Here is a 24,808-nt window from a genome sequence, read left to right on the forward strand (position 1 = left end):
TATAATAATTATCTCAATTTCTTGGGAACTTTGCTCTTGGGGGGATCCAAGCTTGGGGAAGCTTATTTTCGAGGCTGGAAATGTGAAGGGAATGTATTGCAGAAAACAATTGGTGTCCTCTGGCTGGCACTGAGCTGCAGCTGCACCGGCTGTGTGTGATATGGCTGCTGTCAATGAAGGCAATTGCATGCAGAGCACTGCTGGGCTGTCGACTGCAGCCACGGAAGGGTTTGTTGCAGTATTTTGGTGATGTCTGAAGATGCAGGCAAATGTTGGGAGGACAAAGCAACCACACTGAGCAAGGCACAAGAACCCAGGCACAAGGTAAGTATATTTAAAATAATGATAGAAATAAAGAGATTTTCAAAATGGTAAAGCAGTTCTTGATGGGGGGCACTGGGGTTTCTGATGATTTTAAATGTCTTCTTAATTCTCCCCATCAGTCTACTTGGTAGCTCCAATTCCCTTCTGTTCTCTTTCTCTCTCTCCTTCTCCTTCTCCTCCTGTCTCTCTCAGAGACACAAACATACACCCTGAAGGACATCTAAATAAATAATTATTGATATGTCATATGTCTGTACAGTTTTCTGCTTGCAATGCTCTTCTTCTAGTACTATAGCTTGCAATGAGCCAGAACCTCTCAGAAGATTCCCACTACTTTTAGACTCTTTAAAGGAAAAATGCCGTTATGAACTGTTAAAAGTTTACATTATGCATAAAAGGTCAGAAAAATGCCAGAAGACAAAGTACAGTAAAGACAGACTACTTCAAAGAACTCCATTCAGCTTAACTTCATCTTACCTGAAGAAAACGTACAAGGCAGAAAATTTTAAAAAGAACTTCTATGGACAATCTAAACTTTTGCTTCTGCCTTGGGCTTTACAATCTACTGATTATGCGATACCCTTTGTCCCAGGGAGTTTGTGCACAGGACTCTAAATTAAGAGTCTTTTTTTATGTCATCTTGGTGAGTGGGGACCCCTCTAGATATATTTGTTCCAGAACCAGCTTCTCTTAGTTTCAGACAGATTCTTCTCTGTATCTAGGATTCTTTTCCATTTTTTTTCTAGTCCTTTAAATCAATCTCTTTTTAAGTAGGCAGAAAGAGAGAATGCAAGAAATCTATCCCTCATTAGCAACCAAGAAGCATGATCCAGTATACTATTCTTTCATTATTTAAGAAATAATATCTTAATAGTTACTATTTTTCTGTTTTAAAGTAACAGAGGAAAGGAAAATTAGACATGTACATGTGAAACAAAGAATTGCTCATTTGAATGATACATTACTGATTCTGATTAGCTTGGTTTTCAGAGAGAGTATGAGTTGTGTCATTTTATTTTCAGGAGGTGGTAACTGACTCTTACTTTTTTAAAAAAACAAAAGGAGTATTGCATCTCTATGCTGTGATCCTCCACTAGAGTGGAGGTCATATCATTACAGTCTGTAGGCTCCATATGATATGCCCACAGTAAAAAGTTAATAAATAATTATTGAAAGAATGAATGAAGCATTGTTTCAAAAGGGCAGGTCTGAATAAGACAGCAAAGAAAAGCACTTTGATAGGAGGTTTGCAACATGTGGACAGATGGCTGCTGAAATAGGAGTTGTACTTTCCCAGGGAAGACACATCCAAGTTCGCATTAAAAGATTGGATATCTTGGACTTCCCTGGTGGCGCAGTGGTTGAGAGTCCGCCTGCCGATGCAGGGGACACGGGTTCGTGCCCCGGTCCAGGAAGATCCCATATGCTGCGGAGCGGCTAGGTCCGTGAGCCATGGCCGCTGAGCCTGCACGTCCCGAGCCTGTGCTCCGCAACGGGAGAGGCCACAACAGTGAGAGGCCCGCGTACCGCAAAAAAAAAAAAAAGATTGGATATCTTACATCCACAGTGTAGTTGCAAATCAAATAACTCTGGAAAAAACATTTATACTAATGATATTTCTTCCCATGATTGTGTTAACTAATTAATTAGTACCCACCCTGAATTGTTTCACAATGAATTTTAGTATGGGAAATTATATATCCAGAGATAAGATTTATGCATAGGAATGCATGCCTTAAGTGCTGCAAGTTTGCTAAAAGTGGATTCACGTTTTAGCAGATCCAACCATGAGCCTCACTGAATGAAAGGAGTTATGTTATCACTAAATTGCAGTCCATTACCATACCATTCCTCACCTGTAGCAGTTACTTGTATGATAAGCTGTTCGTAAAATTTGCTATTAATTATTCTTGCATGATATAGTATGATAGGAACAACTGAAAATATAAATACATGCAATCATGTTTACATATATCAGATTATAATGTAATTAAGACTTCTAGATGGTGCCTTCTCATAAATTAATACTTAGGAGTCCACTAGATATTCCCCACTATGGTGACCAAGCCAGTGTTGAAAGGGATATGTGGAAATGGAAATTCTTATCCCTTACTGTTGGGAATGTAAATTGGTACAAGACCATTGAAGATCAATTCAGTGATACCTAGTAAAGATGAAGATCTTCATATCCCATAAGCCAACATTTTTATTTCTGGATATATATCTTCCAAAGGACTGCTATACATGTGCATAAGAACCATTGCCTTACATAATGGAAACAACTAAACATCCATTAAAATGGCAATGAGCAAAAATTGTATTCATTATACTCATAAAATGTAATAACATGCAGTGGCTGAAAACAATGTAATGCTATGCATTACCATAAATTTTAAAAAACATAATTTTAAGTGACTAAAATGTGTTTGAGTTATACCTAAAATAATATTTATATAAATCAAGAAAAACAAGTAATTCTCTCACTTCATGTATATGTATATTTAGTTATATTTACATATATATGTTTATGTATGTATGTATGTATGTATATAATTTCCAGGAACACATACTTTTATAGTAAAACCAGAGGCAGAATAACTATTAAGCTGATGAAACAGCCTAAAAGTCAGTTCCTACTAGTCCTGGTCCTTGGTCCTGCCCCAGACCTGTAGGCTTACATCTTAACGCACTCCATACTCTTTCCGCAAAGGATGTCATCGGGAGCAGATTGCTGATTTGGTTTCGTTTCGTTGTATAACAGGTAGCACTTATTTGTCACTATATAGGCTTAAATAAATAGGCAATCTCTCCCTTTGTACTGAGAGAAACTATTTTGGTGAGACTTTTCAATCATGAAAATTTAAGTCAAACATCTCACAACTAAATAATTAAATAATGGGGAAGTTCTGAACAGTGATGTAACATTGAATGGATGGACCTTCTGAAATAGCTTTGACAGGTCCTGGGAAAAGGCCATGGGCAGGCATGATTGTGTCAAGATTATGATGGAATTTTTTTTCATTTCCTTTTGGCTGAAACTGAAGATGGAGGATATAGAGTCTTTTCTTTCAGCGGGGGGACAAGGACAGGCAAGGCAGGACATCCTGAGTAGACGAGCACGCCCAAACAACAGAGCAGCAGAGCTGAGGCTCATGACAGAGAGACCGGTAGGGAGTTTCCTGGGAAGGGGCAGGCCCACTGACACTAGATTTCCTAATATTCATTTTCGCGTCTCCTTTTGTGTACTTCAATCCCACTATGTTATCATCAAGCCCTGGGTTATGTCTGTTGGACATGCCCAACTTGTACTGTCTATATTTTATGGAATCAAGGGAGCAGACTGAAATACTGTAGCCTGCTGGCGAAATAAAACTGAAGCTGCTTGAAAAAGCCCAGGGCTTCATAGCACAGGGGTAGGAGGATTGTGTGACCATTTGGAGTATTGAGAGTGGTCCCGGTTCTTCCATAGAGGCGGCAGGTGTTAGGGGAGTTGGAATGAGAGCACTGTGAAGGTGAATGGCAGCAGGAAAGCAGCAGGATGGGGGTTGAGGGCAACTTGTGGAGCAACATCTCCTGTCTGTGGGAACACTCAGTGACAGGACACTTGAACCTCTGGGAGGTCCCTTAAGGAGGGTTTGCAAGTCTCTCCTTGAGAAAGGCTGGGAAACCGAAAGGAATGGAGGGAAGGGGAGACCTCAGGTTGGTATCTGCTGGGCCTTTTTTAAAAAGAAGAAAGGACGTTGGTGCTGTCTTTGGCAGGACAGAGGAAGAAAGTATAAAGGAAGAAATAGGCAGTACCTACACATCATCAAGTTAGATGGAAAGTCTTTGTTGTAGGTCAAATATTGAAAGATTCAGTGAGTCAAATGGCCATGTCCAAATGCATAGATGGTTGGCCTTATATAGGCCAAAACATATGTTTAATTCACTTAGGTTTCTATATTTTGTTTCAAAATTGGTGCTCTGTTGAAAGTCAAAATTAACTGGTCTGTTATGACCATAATTTAAAATACCATGTTTTTTAAATTAATTTTTATTGGAGTATGGTTGCTTTACCATGTTGTGTTGGCCTCCACTGCACAACAAAATGAATTAGCCATACACATATCCCCTCCCTTTCGGACTTCCCTCCCATTTAGGTTACCACAGTGCATTAGGTAGAGTTCCCTGTGCTCTACCGTATAAAATATCATGTTTGATAGTGCTAATAACAACTTAGTTTCTTTGGATCAAAGTTTTTCCAAATGCCTGTGGCAAACATTGAGAAATTTAGGAAACATATAATTTAATTTAAAAATACTAATCATATTTATACACATTTTCTGCAAAATGATAACTCAAATAATGGCAGCTCATTTTAACCTCGAACATTTCAAAACAACAACAAAAAGAAACATCTCTTTGCCACATAAGAAGAACCCAAACTTTTGGCTGTCTACAGCCTGTGAGCTGACTTCATAATTTTTCATCACTATCCATGCCTTCTCAGGACACTTAACTATTTTTAGAAGCAGACAGTGTTGCTGATAATGTAGTATATCCTACAAGTTCAACCTTTGCAAATCACGCCATCCAGGGCAACTGACTTGGTGAGCAAAATCTCCATGGTCATTTAGAAATATGAACTGTCTAGTCAAGTTTACAGTGCTTTTTTGTTTCCCCTCAGTGTGCAATGCAGTTAAATATTACCTGTATGTTTCATTTAACTCTATGAGATTATTGAAGGTTTCTATTTTCAAATTCCTGATTAATCAAATTCAACTAAAAATAAATATTCATTTATGTATGTAAAAAGTAGGAAATAATCCTTGTTACGGGGAGAGGAAAGTGGGGAGAAATCCAGAGTCAACATAAAAATATTGCCGTTCAAACATTTTCAAAATTTAATAAAAATTATTTATAACTGTCAGAAACTTACATGTGATAAGAATGTTTTATCACAGACTCTGGTACAGGAGATTTCTAGAAATTAGAAAAGTAGAATATTTCTATTATAGTAGTGAGGGCAAAAATATATATTCCAAGAAGTAATTTTTAAACACTAAGTGGAAATAAGGCCCATAAAAATGAATGTTGTATGTTGTATATTTTCCTTCCTGGTTTTTATTATTTTGAAATTGGTCCTTCAGCCACCAAGTGGGATGATGGTTTCTGAATAGTGTTTACTTTTGATGATAGCTTTGTCTCCCCCTGTTGTTCAAAATGATAAAATACAGCACTCTGGAAACAGCAAGGCTCTCCGTTCCTCCGGTATTTGTAAGCTGACAAGAAGTATACAGATACCCTCTGAAGTTTTATGCCTGCTGTGTTTCTCTCTTTGCTGCAAGAGGAGCCTTTTCTTTTAACCTGCATGCCTTTGAAGAACTGACTCAGCATATTCATGGCCTCTAAAGGTAAGAGTAAATATAGGCAGCTAATAAATTTTTCCTTATATTATGACTGAAAATACACAGTTCTAAGGGTGTTACAATCGGTGAGATTGATACTTTAAAATCTGTCATTTAGTGCTTTTCAACGTTGGAATTTTTAACTTTGAACTCCAAGGAGCATGTTGCATTACATTTTTAAAAAAACCCTCTATCTGATAGAATGTAAAAGTTAAGATGCAAACAGTGTTTTTGTTATCATAAATATAAACCTAGTGACTTGATGTGAAAAGCTGCAGAATAAAATTTAGAATGGGAATATTTAATGCCAAACACAAAGACAAGTTGATATTCCCAGTTTCAAGGGATTTGTAGAAAACTTTTCACACAAGTTAAAAAGTGTTAAAGTACAGTTCAATATTTAAAAATTTCCCATTTGTTGTTTAAAATATGTGATACAGCCATTTCTTATAGAGAATTAAACATGTGTTTTCAGGAAATCCTAGTAAATTTAATGGACTAGAAGTAAAGATTTCTGAACTATGAAGCAAAAATCTTTCAAAATTTCTTTGATGGTAAATTATATCTAAAAAGCAAACAGAAACTAAGCAAGCAGATTAAAGACTTTGGGAGGGGGAACTGGTAAGTTTTCCTCAAATCCCTAAAACTGCAAATATCATTAGTGTTGTCTCACTTAAAGAACTTCTCAGAAGACAAGGGATGTGCTTGTTTTAGGTAATGGGTTGCAATCTCACAAAAAATATTTGTGAAATGATATAAAAATGAAATTATAATGTGTTTTCATTCCATTATCAGAAGAAACCATTAAACTCTAGGCTATAATGAAAGTGAAGAATTATGATTAGTATAATTAGTGGAAACCTTTTAACCTAATTACAAATAGGATAATAGAGTTCACAATTTAAAATATCCTAAATTAAATTAATGATCCATTCAGAGAAACATGTATGCTTATTTGCTTCCTTTATCAAAATAGACTTTGGATGATATTTAATTTGGAACAAAGGAAGTAATCTTTTCACTTTTTGTCAACATGTAGCATACACCAGTCCCTGAGTATCACTGGGAAAGCTCAAACAAATTGTAAAATATAGACGTGAAACATCAAAATAATGAATTTTAATACATGTGTACTTCATTTTTATATTTGAAGACAGCCAAAAAAAATCTTGGCAAGTTCTTTCTTTCATTTAAGACTGACACTAAGACTTAGTCCAAAACACTTCATCACTTTATCAAGTAAGAGTTACAGCAACAACTGCAGCCTGTAAGGTAAAGAGTTGCAGAGTATGTGAAATATTTATAAGCTAGTTATACATTTTTAAAAGAGTAGATAGAAATTCAAAGCCAGATAGAAATTCAAAGGAGTTCCTTCTTCATTTGGTGGTCTGAGTCTCTGAAGAAACTTGTGACTAGAAAGCAATATTATGATCAAAATATGATTAATCTACCAAAAAAGCAGTGATGTTCAGTAATGATAGGGGCTCAAGACTAAACTTAGAGGCAAAACTTACGGTAGAAAACTAACACTCTCGCTCCATCTCACTCAAAATATTTAACAGATGAAGTGGGTAAAACATCTGTGAGAGACCCTATACTACTTAAAAGAAGTGAAAAATGAAGTTTCCTTTTGAATTAGAAATCTGGTTTTAGGGGGCAAGTTGGTTTATCATCATTATTTACCTAAAATATTTTTGTGGAGTTTTATTCAAATATATTTAAAGACATTATTTATAATGTCATGATGTTTTCTGGCCCATGAAACTGTATTGGCAATTAGCATTTTTCCAGGGAATACAGGCTAATTAGACATTTCACACATTTTGTAGGAAGGTCAATCAGCACCACTAAATCAAAGGACAGTCTGGATACTGGATGCCATTAGAACTGAGGAAATATTTGTGTGGTCTGGAGTCCCCTGGTTTAGTATAAATAAACACAATTTAAGAACAGGTTGGTCTCAGACTTTAAGTTTGAGAAAAACAGGAGTTTCCAGGATGATCTAAACTGAACAGAAGCTTCAGTTTAGGTCTTCAGAGGCTGTGCTGCTCCAATGTGAGCTGAAATCCCAGAAGAGAAAGCAAGTGATCTCAGAATGGTGATCCCAGCAGTCTCTAACTGAGCCTCTACTCCCCAGTAAAGACTTTGGACATGATCTGCTCTGGGCCCCAGTGCATTAACATCTCTTAATGCCATGACATCTAAGGACCTAAAGACCTGGGTCAGAAATGTAGAGCCACTTGCCAGACACTCAAGAATCTACCACGTTTTGTCACAGCAAAATAGTTTACAAGATAAAATTGGAGTAATTTGCTAATCTTTTCAACAATAAAATTGGCAATGAGAGAGAATCTAATAGTCTTCTATCAGCTATTATTAGAAATTAATCCCTACACATTTTTTTTAATTGAAGGATAACATGTGTACAGTTAAGTGCATAAAGGCACCAAACTTAAGCTTCATGATTTTAAAAATCAGGATGCACTTGTGTAACCACCACCAAGATCAAGATACAGAACATTTCTGGCACCTCATAAAGTTCCCTTTCTGGTCAATAGCCATGAACCTCCACTCCCAAGTTGAACCACTATTCTGAATGTTATCATTATGAACTAGTTTTCCCCAGATCACAATTTTGTCTCTGCTTCTCTGAAAGTCAATGACAACAGTGTTTTTGGCACTAATGCCAAAGAAAGGATGTTTGTTGCCTTTTATTATTTTCTAGCTGTTATTGCGGTAGGGGCCATTTGCTCCTCTCCCAGATTTGACATGGTGTTACCTAGTCTTCCTCTCAGTTTACTCAGTTAGTAGCTCTCGAGAAGGGCTAAGAGCAAGAGGAATTCTAAAGTCTATATCCTTTGTGTCTGCCCCAAATCTGAGAGGAGTTCAGGATGGGGGCCTTTGGGGAAGCAAATTGTTATAATATTATCAGTGTGGAGCTCTCTTTTCATGGGGCCAGATGACAAGATTGCTTCCATTCATTCCTACCCCTAAAGCGTGTCCAAATTCTTAATGTCACAGACCAGTATAATCTTAGAAATCCATATTGGTCTCTTCCCACAACCTTATTGTTAAATGAATAAATGAATCATTTGGCAATTAATGTCCCTCATTAACACCAAATGTACACATGACTTTAATGAGCCAATTGTTACTAGAAACAGTTTATGTCAGTGTCCAAAGGACCACTCCTTAGGTGCCTGTGTTCCTTCACCAGGTTTGCTTGGGCTTTTTTAATCCCTATCAGATGCTCACCCAGGCTGTGCTTGAGAAGAAATGAATGAAGAGGAATTTATAATCTCCAAAGGAAAATCAGTCCTTTCTTCAGATTTATTTTGTAGAGGTTTAAAAGATTCAGAAGAATACCTCCTCCCCCTTCACACACACACATTACATGGACCTGGGTATCAGTGCTGAAGAGAGACCATTCTCATCTACTGTGAATTATATAGCTGTCACTCCAATCTTAGTATATGTACAATGAGTGCTTATCCAAATCTTTGTGCATCTGTTATAAATTTCTTCCTCATATTAATCCAGAGCCAGTTTCCTTGTCCTTCCCATTCATCACTTTTGTTTGTTTGTTTTTTTACGGTACGCGGGCCTCTCACTGCTGTGGCCTCTCCCGCTGCGGAGCACAGGCTCCGGACACACAGGCTCAGCGGCCATGGCTCACGGGCCCAGCCGCTCCGCGGCATGTGGGATCTTCCCGGACCAGGGCACAAACCCATGTCCCCTGCATCGGCAGGCAGACTCTCAACCACTGTGCCACCAGGGAAGCCCCATAGGTTTTTAAAATAGTCTAAATTACTTTTCTTCATAATGGCTTCTCTGATATTTGAAAACACCCGTCATGAACCTTGCTTGCTCCATACCTACACTCAAGCTAAAACAGCAAAGTGTAAAGGAAATGAATGCGCATGTGAGAACTCTGACAATTTGGCTTAATAAAGATGAGAAGTAAAAACACTGATAGTCTTTGAAAGAAATAACGGTATGTAATGAGGGAGACAGCCAAATGGCAGTCATGTGAGAAGAAAAGGGAAAAATAATAGTAGAAAGGAAATAAAGTATATTTTTAACAAAGAAGAAGAATTTTGCACGCACCATGTACATGTCTTATGCATAATATTAGGCTCCAGACTAAGGCAGTATAAATAGCAAATCTCCGAATTTCAATCGAAGAGATCATTGAAATAGTAACAATTTTACCTGGCAATAATATAATATAATATAAACAGGTGATTAAAAAATCAAAGCCAAACATTTTAGAACTCTGTAATTCTTTTATCATTTGTAATTTTGGGTGAGCTACAAAGGGATTCATACTGTCAAAATTTTTTCGGATGCTTTTATACCAAACACAGAAATCAAAGCTAAATTAAATATTACACTGCCCTTAAGAAGCTCATAAATTAGTTACAAATATTCCCATTTGTTCTCAAAGTATATATCGTCAGACCAGCAGCATTACTTTACCTGGGAACTAGTTAGAAATGCAAAATTCTCAAGCTCCACACCCACTCCAACCACAGAATTAGAAAGTCTGGAGTGTGGCCCAGCAATGGGTGTTTTAATAAGCCCCCCAGCTGGTTCTGGTGCAGGCTAAAGTATAAGGGCCCTGAATTACATCTAGCCATAGCAGTATGATTGATAAAAAGAGACAAAATATCCTTGGAAATTATGAGGCACCTTCATAATGTTTGAGGAAGGGAGAATATGCTTGAAAGTCATAGTTATGATTTAAAACCTATGTCTAAGGTTATCCTTTTATGAGTAGAGAACATCTAGTTTCTTTTGCCATTGATTTTCTTTTTGCAGTGTATAATCTTTTAGCTCTTTGAATAGAAGTTTCACTTGCCTTCAAAAAATATACTTTCTAAAATCATTTATTTTGCCCAAATTATCCAACTTTTCTCACAACTACCTCTGGTAGTCTTCCACAGTCCTTTATCTCTGGCTTCAGGGTCAAGTGGTGCTGACAGTGAGTAGGAAAAATGAAGGAAAGGGCACTGTAGTGAGAGGCTACTGTGGGAGATACTCCACCCTCTGAATTAAGAGGAAGCAAATATTATAAGACAAACTAAATAAAATGGCCTACATTTAAATACGGACTGGGATGGTCATTCTCTTGCAGATGCACAGAACCAAAGAAGCAGAAGTCTGCCTGGTTTTCTTCCGGGAGCTTCAGACCCAGACCACGACCTTCACATCTCACCTTCCAATCCAGGGAACCAAGTGTGGCAGCGGGGTCCCCCTCCACCAGGGAGTCTCCCTCCTGGTCTAGAATATTTAAGCCAGGTGCTTTTATCTATTTCTACTAAGTGTTTGCCCTTAAAATGAATATAAACTTGATTTCTTGCCTTTCAATCAAGGCTGAAGAACTTCAACAAATAACTTACTGAAGTGAGAAAAGCATTATAAATCATGAAATTATAAAATCTGTCTTTTATTTATTTCTGTTATTTGGGAAGAAACATTTTTCTTTTATGGTCACTTCTAATTTCCTTATTTAATTGTCAGAGGAAGAACGCTAAACATTTTCGATTGAGCTGTTTAGCACATTTATCATTTTACTGCTCATTGCTCAAGGTGTCAGCACATTTGGCCTGGAGAAACTGTCTAATATGTCTAGACACCTACAGCTATTTAATTAAGGACATTGAGTACCTGTCTTAATCAAGGCACATTAATGGTATAAAACCTAGTCCCTCTCACCCAAACGTTCTGCAACCTCGTTGGCAAAGACAAAAAATGATGACAAAAAATGCAAGGCTGGGTACTAGAGCCAGATAAGCACACAATTTTAATTTGCGCAGGTGTACAGAGAAGAGAAACGTTGTTAAAGATCAAAGTACTCAGGAGAGACTTCTGCAATGAGCTGAGAGCTCAACATCTTCAACTGAATCTCAAAAAGGTGGATGGAAATCCAAGAGAAAATCAGCCTATCAAGTTAGCGTTGTCTTCTGATGCTCTTGCATCTCCAGGCCAATTTGCTTGAAAGATCATATTATCATTAGGTATAGCCACTGTTCTAGTCATTGGAGGGTAAGCAATGATTCAAGCCTTATAATAAATCAATCAAGAAGTATTATCACCTGAATTCTACGGCACATAAATAGCAATTGATATTTATGTATATTATTGTTGCTTTTGTATTTATCCTACAAAAGATTAGAAATACACTTACACTAATATTGAGATGTCAGCACATCTGCTGCAATTTTCAGCTTGTTTGGCACTCTTTCAAACTATAAAGTCTATCTCCTTTATCAAAATCAAATCTCTGTGTTAATTCCCTTAAGGTGCAAGAGATTTCTGTTATGCCTGATAGGGTTTAAGCTGCACGCAGCATATGTTCCCGGGAAAATGTTTATAATTGCAGATGCCTTCTCCAGAAACCCACTGGCAGACAAATGTACTTTAGAGACTGGAGAGCTCAGGGAGATATGTAAAAGAGCTGGAAAGGCTAACCTACCATCTTCCATCTGCAGGAAGGATCAGCTGTAATAGCTGACTAGAGTTGATTAACTGCTGCAAGCTGTTTGGGAATGTTGTCAGACAAGGTTTCGCCGAGTATAAAAGTGATATACCAGTGCCAGAGGGCTGAGGTTTGATGATCACATATGGTCATCACATAGTCTTCTTCCATCCATGAATGATGACACACCCGGAGCCAGATGCTTGACATGAATACACTTTTTTCATATTTGATAGAGATATGAACCCGTTGGCTGCAGTTCTAAAATGAAGTCAATTTTCCAAACGTACACCTTTGGTAATCTTTTTCAGAAACCAAAAACATGCCACAAATTGGTGGCTATTTTACTTCAAAGGGAAAGAAAATGTATAATCTTTATACTAAAAGAACACTAATTTGCTTTAAAGTGGTGCGTATAGAAAAGGATGAATGCACATTTTGAAAGTTTAATACTACTAGTTTGTTAAGAAACATATATATAAAGAATTTTATGAGTTAACTTTTATCTAAAACCATAAGGTTAAATAAAACTATGAACATTTGAAAATAGTACATGCTTCAATAAACAAACAGGAAAATATTTAATAAAAATCCTTCTAAGTTAAAAAACTCAAAGTAAAATTTTAAAAAAATCATCTATTCTCCTTTAATCAAGACTATCCAATGACTACTACTAAAAATCATGTTTCCATTAATAATTTGAAAATAAACTCCCAAGCGGTGTGTGTGTGTGTGTGTGTGTGTGTATACATACATATGTACATGCACATACTTATATGTCTAGACATGAATATATATATGTTGTTCATGTAGGTTAAACTTAAGAATAAAACCAATATATTCTCTTTCCAGATGGATTAACATGTTCATAATAGTCAATAACATTATATCCTATAAGCGTCAAAGGATAACTATTTATAATTTAGTCACCTATAGCTAAGAGTAGTGAATCAAAGTCTACAAGGACACATGTAAAGATCACATTTATTTTGCTACATGTATTAAATGGAATCAATGATACCTGTAAACCTGATAAATTATACATAAGAATTGATTCTTAGTTACATATCCAAGGCTGTAATTAGGTTTCCATTCTATACCTTTCATACTTCAGGAGTCCTTTACTTGCCCTGACACCCGAATACATGACACAATCTCTTTAGACTTTCCAACAATTCCTAGTTCATCAATTAATAGCAAAAGATGAAAAGGGCTCTTTTGGACCATGATTTATAAGTGGCCTGGGGCGATTTAAAGGAAACTACAAGAACAACCAAAACCAAGACCCTCAAATCCAGGACGTTTGCCCACAGAGGTGGTTTAAGTCAAATGTTATTACAGAGGATGGGTGAGTATAAGAGTAAATAGGGAGGAAAGGTACTCAGAAGTCCCATAGCATCACTTAAGAATTGTTTCTCCCAGTTCCTAAGATTAGTTTAGTGATGTGGTACAGCAGAGTAAAGAGCACGTCAAAATCAGCGGCATTACTGCCTGGGTTCAAATCCCAGTCTAACCACTTATTGATACATGCTCTGTGACGTTGAGCAAACTACTTCCTCTCTCTGGGATTGTTTCCTCACATGTAAAATGGAATGATATCTAGCTCTCTGATGTGTGTGAGGATTAAATCAGACACTATGTCAAAAAATCTGGCACAGTGACTACCTCACGGTAGTCATTAAATAAACAACTGCTATTATTAGGTATTAGAGAGGTACAACTTCCCTTTTCAACCAATAGTCTTTAAATTTCAAGGCTGAAAACTTGATCCATGACACAAATAGTCAAAGCTCCTAAACTCAAACTTAACTTCTGTCCCCATACTCCTTCTCTATCTCTAAGTTACTCCTACATAGATCCACTGCTTAATAATCGTGCATGTCCTTTTGAAGCTTACCCCTTCTCTTTCCTCAACTCTCCATTTTCCTCAAAAGAGGAGAACAGAACTAACAATACTACACAACAAAGACCGATTCAAATTTTTTTTAAAAACTTTGTCATAGTTGTTAAAATATGTTTTAGAATATCTTAAATCATAAATTTTGGAAAAAATATTTTTGTGAATCTTAAAATGGAGGTCACATGTACTTTTATCAATAATAAGACTTAAATAGAAGAAATGATATTAGTTTTTACCTCCACCTCAGGATATACAAGGAGAGTGAAGGAAATAAGGTAATGTTATATTTTCTGCGTTTGTGATGCCCAATCAATTCCAACTGTTAGTATCGATTACTTTCATTTAAAAGTTATCAGTGAGTATATTAATGTGAAGGGAGAATAAAGTGAAGAAAATTTTAAGGCAAGATAGAAAATGAAGCATTTAAAAAAGTAATAATCAGCATTGCACTCAGTGATTTTGCCTTAGTGAATCTTCAAGTATTGAATATCAAAATGAAAACATACACAAATAAAATTCACTCTAAGAACATATTTTAAATATTTCCTTTAAAAAGCAGTTTGTACTGTATTCTGTTTAATAAGTCACTCCTCAACTGTGGCTACTTTATCTCTGTAAATTAACTTCACTTCTAATTACATAGGCAAGTTTTAATGTGTCATGCATTTAGTGGCTTAACTCTTTTCTGCTTAAATTGGTACTTTGCTGGCATCAGCAGGATTTCTGGGTTTTCTTCCCCTAGTTCAAAGGAAGATGTGAATGAGAAAATTTTAAAGAATAGCTTTTTTCAGCTTTAACAAAGACGTTTCATCGCTGTGAGGAATGAGTTACTGCATGACAGAGTGAAAGTAGAGTTATAGGGCTGAGTGGAGAGGCCATGCATGCAGGTCATTACTGTTTGGTTTCATTTTGGTTCATTTCTTTTAAAAAGAGAGAGAGAGAGAGGTTTAAAACCTTATAGGCATTCTTATTCAGATTGTTTAAAAATATTCTCAAAGATATTGTTTCCAAGAGCTACACTTTTATCTGATTACCACAGAAAAACACACAGAGCTAATCACAGTTGCTAATGTTATTCTGGGCAATTCTGCCTTGAAATTTTCAGGGTTCTTGTAATTTTTAAATTTTACTTGAATAAAAACCATGTTAACTTCTTTTTCATTATAAAATGTGAGCTGTTTTCAACCATTTCCCTCACAGAGAACATGAAAATCATCTAATTTCAGGTAGTCTAGTAAACAGGTTAATAGTAATAGCTGCAAAGGTTTTCAAAGACCTGTGATGTAATACTTTTTATTTCCTTTATGTCGTCTTTTAACAGTTAGACCTGATAATTATACACCAGCAGGTGGAGCTTCTTGGAAGTAAGTATATTATATTCTGTAATTATTAAAACTGTTGAAATGTTTTAAGTTTCAGAAGTTTCTTTACATCTAAATATTTTATAAATGATAAAGTTAAATGTTTAAGATAGATTAAAAAGAGCACTAGGCTTATTTTATAAAATAAATATTGAAAGTAAAATTATTAGTCTGATATAGATAAACATAAAAGCATAAAACTCCCCAAGTCTTTGATGATATTGTCATTAGGAATCTAATATTATTTTTAATCTTAAAGTAATAAAAACTATTTGGTCATTTCCATGGCTGCTAATAGTTTAAATTTTCTTAATGCTGTAATTTCAGACATGGAAATCAAGGTTGAGACTAAATAACAAAAAATCATCAAAACAAAATATGTTTTATCATAGTGTCAGAGATTCGTCAAATAGGCAAATCATGTAACAATACACAAATTTAGAATGATGACTAACTGAATTCAAATTAATCAAGTATTTTTGTCCTTAACTAAGATATGTCAAAATTGTAATAGATAGCATGCAGCTGTAGATATAATAGCAGATAGAGATTTTAGACAAAATCATTACTATCAGTGTGAGTTGTCCCAGTAAATTCCATAACAGTGATAGAATTATTATCTGAGTATTTGATTCTTCTTTACAACGTTGCTTCCCTAGTTGAAAAGTGGTACTATATGTGTCCAAGTAGGTCATATATCTGTAATCAAAATTTAGTAATTGCACAACTTTGTTCTCAGAGTTTACTTCTATTTCTATGCCTAAATCCTCAAAATTTCGAGCACGGAAGTAGATTTGTCTGAATAAGATACCATATACTTAATAACTGATCACACACTCTGTTTTCTTTTAATAACACAACAATTTTTACTCACATAAAGTTTTGATAGTAAGCAATAAGCATGATTTTGATAATTATTTTTTTTGCTCCATTAGTGATACTTGGCACTGAGACCTCCAACAAATATGAGATTAAAAACAGCTTGGGACAAAGAATTTACTTTGCAGTGGAGGAAAGCATCTGCTTCAATCGTACTTTCTGTTCCACACTGAGATCTTGCACTCTGAAGATCACCGATAACTCCGGTCGAGAGGTGATTACAGTCAACAGGCCCTTGAGGTGTAACAGCTGCTGGTGCCCTTGCTACCTACAAGAGGTTAGTCTTTGGCTCTGGGTGTGCTTGTATTTTTCCATGTTTGGAAAGATCAGCAATTATTTCTTAAATAAATGGCATTCATCTGGAGATATGGGGCAATTAACCTTTCAATTGGTTGAATTAGAATGTTGCTCCTTTAGGATCAGAACAGCTTGAGGATTTGGTGATTCACTAATTTTTTTTTCCTTTCCAACCAAAAACTATAGTGGCTTCTGTGATGTTAATCGGTAAAGACAGCTCATGCATCATGTAAATGAGACACATCCTCCTGAATCTCTGTATTAGCCACGTAATTGTAATAGCTATAAGTTCCACCATTAAGCAAATCTACCCTTTTTCTTCTCTTATTGGTGCAAAGTTCAGGGAGTGCTGAGTGATACTAAACTCTTCTAAAGTATTCTCTTGGGTAGGTATTATTTTTAGTACAGAATCTCAGGTTCCATTCACCCATTTATGACAAACTTCAAGGTTTAGCAAAGACTATGTTCTTGTTCTAGAGGGAATCATCTGATTCTTATATTTTTAATATATAATAGATTTTCATCACGAATAGGTCTATAGTAATAGCTTTCATTGACATGATGCAGCTAAGCTGATATGGAAAATATACTTACTTTGATGTTTTTGATATCATAACACCTCTATAAGTTAGAAGGAATAGATTTTACTCTCTACATTTTGCAATTGAGGAAACTGGGACTTAGAGAGTGGAGGTGCCTTACCTATGATCACACATCTAGAAGATACAATAAATGGAACTTGATCCAGGTGTCTTTATTCAAGCCCAAGCTTCTCTATTGAGGACCTATGTATAAATAGTCTACGTAGCACAAAGGGAAATAAATAGTAATGTGGAACTCTCCTTAATTAGAGAAGTTTCTCACAATATATATTGAAGCTAATTCTCCATTTATAGGCAATTACCTGGCTAAGTGATAGGATTGCTAAGGTACTTATATACGGAGCCCAAGAATTTTTATACTTTTACTGGGGATAGTCAAGATCTAATATGCCCCAAGATGCTAAACTTAGTATAATCCAGAATATATGCCCATTTGAAAATTTCTGATAATTGATGTTTTATTTCAAAGTAGCTCCATGTCATATAACTTAACCATAAGACGCATCCTAATGCTGATTAATATGTTTTTTAATTTGGTTAAAATCACATCAGTTACTTTAAAAGTTATCCTAGAACAAATCTATATAATTCTAAGAAGACTTGTTGAAACCACATTTGTCCATCTGAAAACACTACAGACATACACATAAGACTATGAACTTAACAAATAAGGAAAGACAAAAGGAGATCAGATGATGAGCGCTGGTTTGATCTAAAAGCAAACAATGTTCATCATTTTCACCCACTTCCAGCTTATTTTACAAAGTATTTGATTTGGTTACATAAATATGTTGAAATAGAATATTATGGACAATAAAGAAATCAGGGGAATAAAGGATGATGGAGTAAAATACTAAAGTCAGCCCTGAAAATGCAAGTGCTAGTCTTTAACACTTTGGACAAAATGAAACAAATCAAATTGGTGTGTAACTCTGCAAGAAGCATTTGTTTTTAACTGAGCAAGAAGCATTTGTTTTTAACTGAGCACAGAGAAGCTAGAAGTTGGCAATCCAAAGAGAAAAAAGTCCATAATAATCAGTAAGTGACACTTAAAAATAGATGTGTGTTGTGGCCACAACTGAGAGGGGATGGAAACATCTTCAATACTTGATCAATTACTGTACTTGGAACAAAATGGCAAAGAAGCCAGTGTCCCAGGGTCAGAAAACAGCTTTGGGATAGGTTCTCCTTAGGGAAGGAAGATCAAAGACATGGACATTTAGCGCATAATGCAGAACACATATCTATATAGTGAATTTCTTTGTTTCTATAAATTATAAAAAAAAAAAACCAGTATAAGATAAAAGCAGATATTTAGAAGCTTTTATATACTGTTTAGAAGTAAGCTGACATTATAGTAAAATTAAAATACAACAACTTTAGGAAATCTTATTTTATTATCTCTTCTTACAGTTAGAAATCCAAGCCCCTCCTGGTACTATAGTTGGTTATGTTGCACAGAAGTGGGACCCCTTTCTGCCTAAATTCGCAATCCAAAACGCAGACAAAGAAGATATTTTGAAAATTGTTGGTCCTTGTGCAACATGTGGCTGTTTTGGCGATGTGGATTTTGAGGTATGATTGACAAAATGAAGGACCGTTTTCACTTAGGTCCTGATTTTTTGCAACATAATTCAATTTTTAAAATGTTCAAATCATGAAACATCTCTGAAATAAATTTAGAAAATTATGTATTTGTGAAATAATGTAACAAGTAATATTGTACATGCCAATAATAACTCATAATTCCAGAGATAGTAAGTTCAAGAATTTTTTTAAAACATACTACAAAAATTTGATTTATGTGGAATATAGTGCCTATGGTATAAAGCAAATATATTTAGTTCAGAATCACCAAAATTACATCTTCTTTCCTACATCCCTGGTGGTAACATATCCAGTCCTGATCTCAAGAGCACACTCCATTAAAATACCATTAATTCAAAAGCTATGCTCATAAGACTTGCTAACTTCATTTTGTAAAACAATCTATTCTCATGTAAACATATTTGTGTAAATTGAATGTTAGAAAACACTAATTACTTGCAAATTCAATGTGTAAGAATGTGAACTATCTTAACAGATTTTCCTAGAGGATATAGTCTAATTTAAAGTATGTATTTCTTTTTCATTTCATTTCATTTCAGTCCATTCATTCATGTATATCCCACATAAGACATTAAAGTTGCAGGATTTCAGGGAACATTATTCACCTAGAATACAATGTACATTTTGCAAAATGAGCTGTCATAACTCCAGCCCACGCCAAAAAGACTTGGTATAACTTTCCTAAGAGTAAAGGATAAAAATATGCCCTATGATTGAGGAGAGCTTAAGAGTTTCATTATTCATGGTATAGACATGGCCTAAGTAACTTTCTCTATTTTCTATCCTCTACTCCCATACAGAAAGTGAAAGTTTATACTGAATCACTTTCAGCCTTTGAATGAGAAACAGGGCAAGCAAATGAATAGTGGATAAAGTTTAACTGTAGATTCCTTCTAGCTAAAAAGAACTATAGACTTTTGATGTCAAATTAGTCTGAATTTCCTGTGTGGTACATTAGCCCAGAGAATTTTTCGAATGAAAAATAGGACTTAGGGTTAGTTATAAAGGAATGACCTAGTAAATATCTGAGTATAATATAAAAATGAAATTGAGCAATGACTGATAATATTTAAACATATTACTAATTATAAAATCTTAGCAATAAAAATTAAAAGGTTATAAATTGTACTTAGAAATTATTTTTTTCTAAAAAATTTATTCTAAAATATTTCACATATTTTTCTTTTTTGATGAAGAATTCAGATTTAAAATCTGGACTTCAGGTAAAGGAATCATGGTTAGACCATATAATTGAGACTATGTACCTGCTGCCATCTTGTGGTAGCCTGTCCTCAATTACTTGAGGCTATTAAATTCTCAATCTGCATACAAAAACAAAAAGAAAAAAAATAAATAAATGAATTACAATGGATTAAAAAATGTCAGAAAAGCAAAATTCCTGAAGAGTAAACTGGAAAGTTAAATCTACAAACCTATGCTTATATAAAGGAATGAGTACCATCGAATTGTCATTTAAAGATGATGAATAAAATAATTCCTATCTCTCATGAAGTAAATATATGAAGAAATGTAAAACCATCTGTATCACCTTCAAATTTACAACTTCTTATTTTCTTCTCAAAGGTGAAGACCATTAACGAAAAGCTTACAATTGGGAAGATTTCAAAGTACTGGTCAGGATTCGTAAACGATGTCTTCACCAATGCTGACAACTTTGGAATTCACGTTCCTGCAGATCTAGATGTGACAGTCAAAGCAGCCATGATTGGTGCTTGTTTTCTCTTTGTAAGTGCAGTCTTAAAGAGTAAAGGTGATTTATTTCTTTCCTTTTCCCTTGTTGATTATTATAGAGCCAATCCCGTTTTACACAGCATTTACTCCAAAGAGTAAGTTTAATCATAGAAGGTTAGTTTGGGGCCAACATTCTTCAGAAGTCAGAATGTACAAGCCTGCATTTCTATTAGGCAGGTGTCCTCCAGTGGCCCTCATACCCCCTCTTCCTCGAGGATTGATACCCCGTCAACATCCTACTCATCATTTCTCGAAACATGAGTTATCCTTCTCTTTCAACTTTAATTTAGACTTTTGGCTTATTTTCACTTTCACTGAAAAATATTTAAACTTAAATATCCTATTATTTATCCTGTGTAAAGTTCAGAACTGCTTAAGAGCTTACCAAGGAGTTAGGTGATATTCAGAATGTGAAAAGTACTGTTTTCTTGCCCTTCCAATATGTACATAGATACATGAGTAGGCAGAGATGAGTTAAGATGTATCAGTTTCTATTAGTACAAAGATAAGATGTCTTTGTCCTTTCTCGTCAACTTCCAATTTCATTAAAAAACATTTTCTTCTAGATTGGTGATAGGAGAACAGAAGTCAAGTAATACCAGTGCCAAAGGTATTGGCCTTTGGGCTGGTTTTCCTGACTTTCCTTCTGATAGCTCCCTCATTGCTTACCATCTTCAGTGCATTCACAAAAGCTCATGGAATTATAAAATAAACGTACATTCCTCCTCTCATATTTTGTTATTCTTCAGGGTTTTAGGATCCTAATCTTATGGTGATATTAACGTGTGCTGCTGTGGGGGAAAAAAGAAATGGTCCTATTTACTTAGTCTCTTCTAGAGACACTTGGGAATTATATTAACTAAAAATAATTCCCCGGTGACATCACTGATGGATACTTAGAGTTTAATTAAAAATATATATTAGGGGACTTCCCTAGTGGCACAGTGGTTAAGAATGCACCTGCCAATGCAGGGGACACAGGTTTGATCCCTGGTCCGGGAAGATCCCACATGCCGCGAAGCAAGTAAGCTGGTGCACCACAGCTTCTGAGCCTGCACTCTACCGCCCGCGGGCCACAACTACTGAGCCCCCGCATGAGCCACAAACGTTGAAGCCCGGGCACCTAGAGCCCGTGCTCCACAACGAAGAGTAGACCCCGCTTGCTGCAACTAGAAAAAAGCCCGTGCACAGCAATGAAGACCCAGTGCAGCCAAAAAAACAAACAAACAAAAAACCATATATATATATTAGAATTTTTTTCTCCAGCAGCTTAGAGAAACTATTTTAACTTATTCATTCCCTATCATTGGTAGACATAGAATTAATACGTAGAGAGCTAGGTTTCTATACTTACTAAGTCATCACTTACCCTCAATTCCCGTTTTCATCTACAGATCTAACCAAGTCCAGTCAATTTTGCCTGTCACCTAATACTTTTTCAATTTCCCACTCTCCTTACGTGTTTGGTAAGGCTTTTAATTTGCCACTTCCTGCTCACCCCTTCTATTTTTTGATGATTTCTGCATTTCGACACCAAACACGCCAGCGATCATGTGCGTGCATGCACGTAAAGGTGCGCACGCGTGCACACACACACACATGCCCTTTTCCCAAAACCTTAATTTGGCCTGTTTAAGCCCCTTTCTTAATATTTATATTAAAAATAGATTATCTTTAATCTGCCCTACTGACCTATTTTATGTAACAAGCTGATGGCAAAAATGCACTGTCAACAATTCCCTATGCCTATAAACTGAAGAAGTACTGATCTAGATAACATCCAAATAATCTGAAAGGATAACTTTTTAACTCCAGTGTCTGAGGGAGAAACACACTCACTGAGACTATCAGACAGCTCCTATCCATTGCTTTTCCTTTCCTTTTTACCATAATATCATAAAATATTTGCACTTTTTTGGACAATATAGCTTTTAAGATAATTTGTCACCAAGAATTGTCTTTATTGCTGTCTCCATTTTATTACCTTGTGGTGAGAGATCTTTAGAAAGCTGTTGGTGTGAGGATATTCCCCGATCCAAACAGCAAAATTCACAAGTGTAATCTTATTATTGGTCTCTTCTTGTTTGAGGCTACCACTACACAACACACAACTCTGACCCCTCCCCGCCAAAGTTCCCTCTGGTATACTTCCTCAGATGACTGCCGAGTTACTGACCACAAAGTCCATAATGATATGTCTACCTCTTGTTTAAAGGTCAGAGTCTATTACAACTTCCCACGCTGACCCAGACTGCCCTACAATCTAATTCTAAAAAGTCTTGATCACCCCAAATTTGACTGGTGATACCATGTTGATTCAGATAAGGTTTCCAAGTTACTTGTACTCTGTAAATTAGACATCTAAGTGTCATGAAGCGAAAAACTTTGATTTCTCTCCTACTGATAAATCACCTGTTCCTGGAGCACCACTGGGAAACATAATTGCTTTATGTAATCAAAGCTTACATGTGAGACTCTTGTTGCCTTTTTGTAAATTCACTCATATTCCATTTATTTATTTGTAGGATTTTATGTTCTTTGAACATTCGCTAGCTGGATTATAACAAGCAAGATGACAAAAACAATAAAATATGCAGAACAGATTTCAGTAAGTAAAAGACAAGTTTAAATGATCTCTTTCCCTTTGAAGAGGTCTATATTTGATGCTAATTCTTTTTCATTTTCTTCTAGAAATCCCCTGGGCTCTGGATTTCATTTCTGAATGGCTTGAGTATTGGCTTTTTTTTGGTAACAAAATGTTAATTATTATATTTATTAAAGCATAATATAATGAAGCAATTATCTGGTTGTGAATGCATGATAGCTAAAGACAAGATGACTGGCCTTAGCAGAGTGTCGCTTGGAGAGATTACCATTCTTTCTTTTTATCCTTTTGAAGTTATTGCATGGTAAGCATGAAAGATGAGAGCTAAGGCTTGCAGCATCACTGATGAAAATTCAATGTTTAGAGAGCACTTTGAAGTTTTTCTGGTACTAGGGCTGGTTACTAATCAAAAGGACTGGATTTCTAAAGTATTTTTTCATAAATAGTCTTTTTTACTTTGTTTATTAATCTTCTTATTGTAGTGAGACATTTTTACATTATGTTGGAAAAGCTAAAATTTGGGTAAATAACACGTTTAAAGGTGAGATGGAAGATAGATGAAATCAATTTGTTCTAGTGGCAAAAGGCACAGTTACATTCCATAAAAAAGATAATATTTACAAATCAAAGCATGTTTTAAATACATACCCATGCTAGGGATTTAAATAAGCATATTAATAGACTTCTAAGTTAGTATCAATAAAGCAGTGGTATAGAGCAGGAATTTTATCTATTTGCAGTAGAAGTTCAGTCAAAAAAGGGATCTGAGGCTCTGAAAAATAGACAACTCCAGGCCTTAAAAACAAGCAAACAAAAAGAAACAAAGCCTTAATACATGAGGCAAATACAGATGTCAGGAAACACAGCCAATTCAACCAATTAACGCCTTCCATGTTAATGTTTTCATAGTCCTCCAGATTACTATGTCTAGTTGTCCACAGGCTTCCAAAGTCCATTCAAAAGAAAAGTCTTTTTTTTATGAATGACAATAGTCCTCTCCCTTTTCAAAATGAGGAAACAAATTTGTTTTAAGCAAAGCAGCATATAGACTCTACTTTAGAGTTACACAAACATGCCAGACACTATGTTTGCTGTGACTTTCTGGTGGGGTAACAAAACGAAGTAAAACAAAGAAAAATCAAGCAGTATGTGGAAGGCTGCCTGGCAACCTCTCTTTCCCCATGCTACCCTGCCCTCCATGTCCCAAATGTTCTCCCTAAAGATGATCCTGCTTTCAGGGCTTTTTCTTGTCCTTCACTTTGATTTCCAAAATGAAAGATTTTTGTAACTCATGTTACAACAGCAGCACAGCAGTGGTTGAGACTTTCACAGTGAGGCAAGAATTGGAGAAAGAAAACACCATTTGTAAATACTGCCTTTTAATATGACAATGTTTTGGATTTTTAAAATATTTAAATGAACCCTAAAACTAGTGAAAAGAGCTACTTAATACCTACATCTAATGGAGACTCCCCAAGAATCAAAATCCTTCTTAGAATATAACACTCATTTTAAAGTTGGCCGTATTAAATGAAAACCTGCTACAGTATTTGCTCACTCCAACAGATTAGGACCCATCCTTTCTCTCCTTCTTTGTTAAAGATGAAATTGA

The 24,808-nt window shown here is 35.6% G+C and overlaps 1 protein-coding gene across 1 annotated transcript; it reads left to right on the forward strand.

Moving 5' to 3' along the window:
* The first annotated feature begins 224 nt into the window (after positions 1-224).
* Positions 225-23,340, forward strand: PLSCR5 (phospholipid scramblase family member 5). Its single transcript, XM_030873522.2, has 9 exons — positions 225-324; positions 5,541-5,717; positions 10,849-11,012; positions 15,414-15,456; positions 16,389-16,609; positions 18,645-18,806; positions 20,424-20,585; positions 23,117-23,199; positions 23,283-23,340. The coding sequence occupies exons 2-8, from the start codon at positions 5,705-5,707 to the stop codon at positions 23,153-23,155; spliced, it is 804 nt and encodes a 267-aa protein (XP_030729382.1). The 5' UTR covers positions 225-324; positions 5,541-5,704; the 3' UTR covers positions 23,156-23,199; positions 23,283-23,340.
* The last annotated feature ends 1,468 nt before the right edge of the window (positions 23,341-24,808 follow it).

This window comes from Globicephala melas, chromosome 4 (genome assembly GCF_963455315.2).
Source record: "Globicephala melas chromosome 4, mGloMel1.2, whole genome shotgun sequence".
Taxonomy (NCBI): domain Eukaryota; kingdom Metazoa; phylum Chordata; class Mammalia; order Artiodactyla; family Delphinidae; genus Globicephala; species Globicephala melas.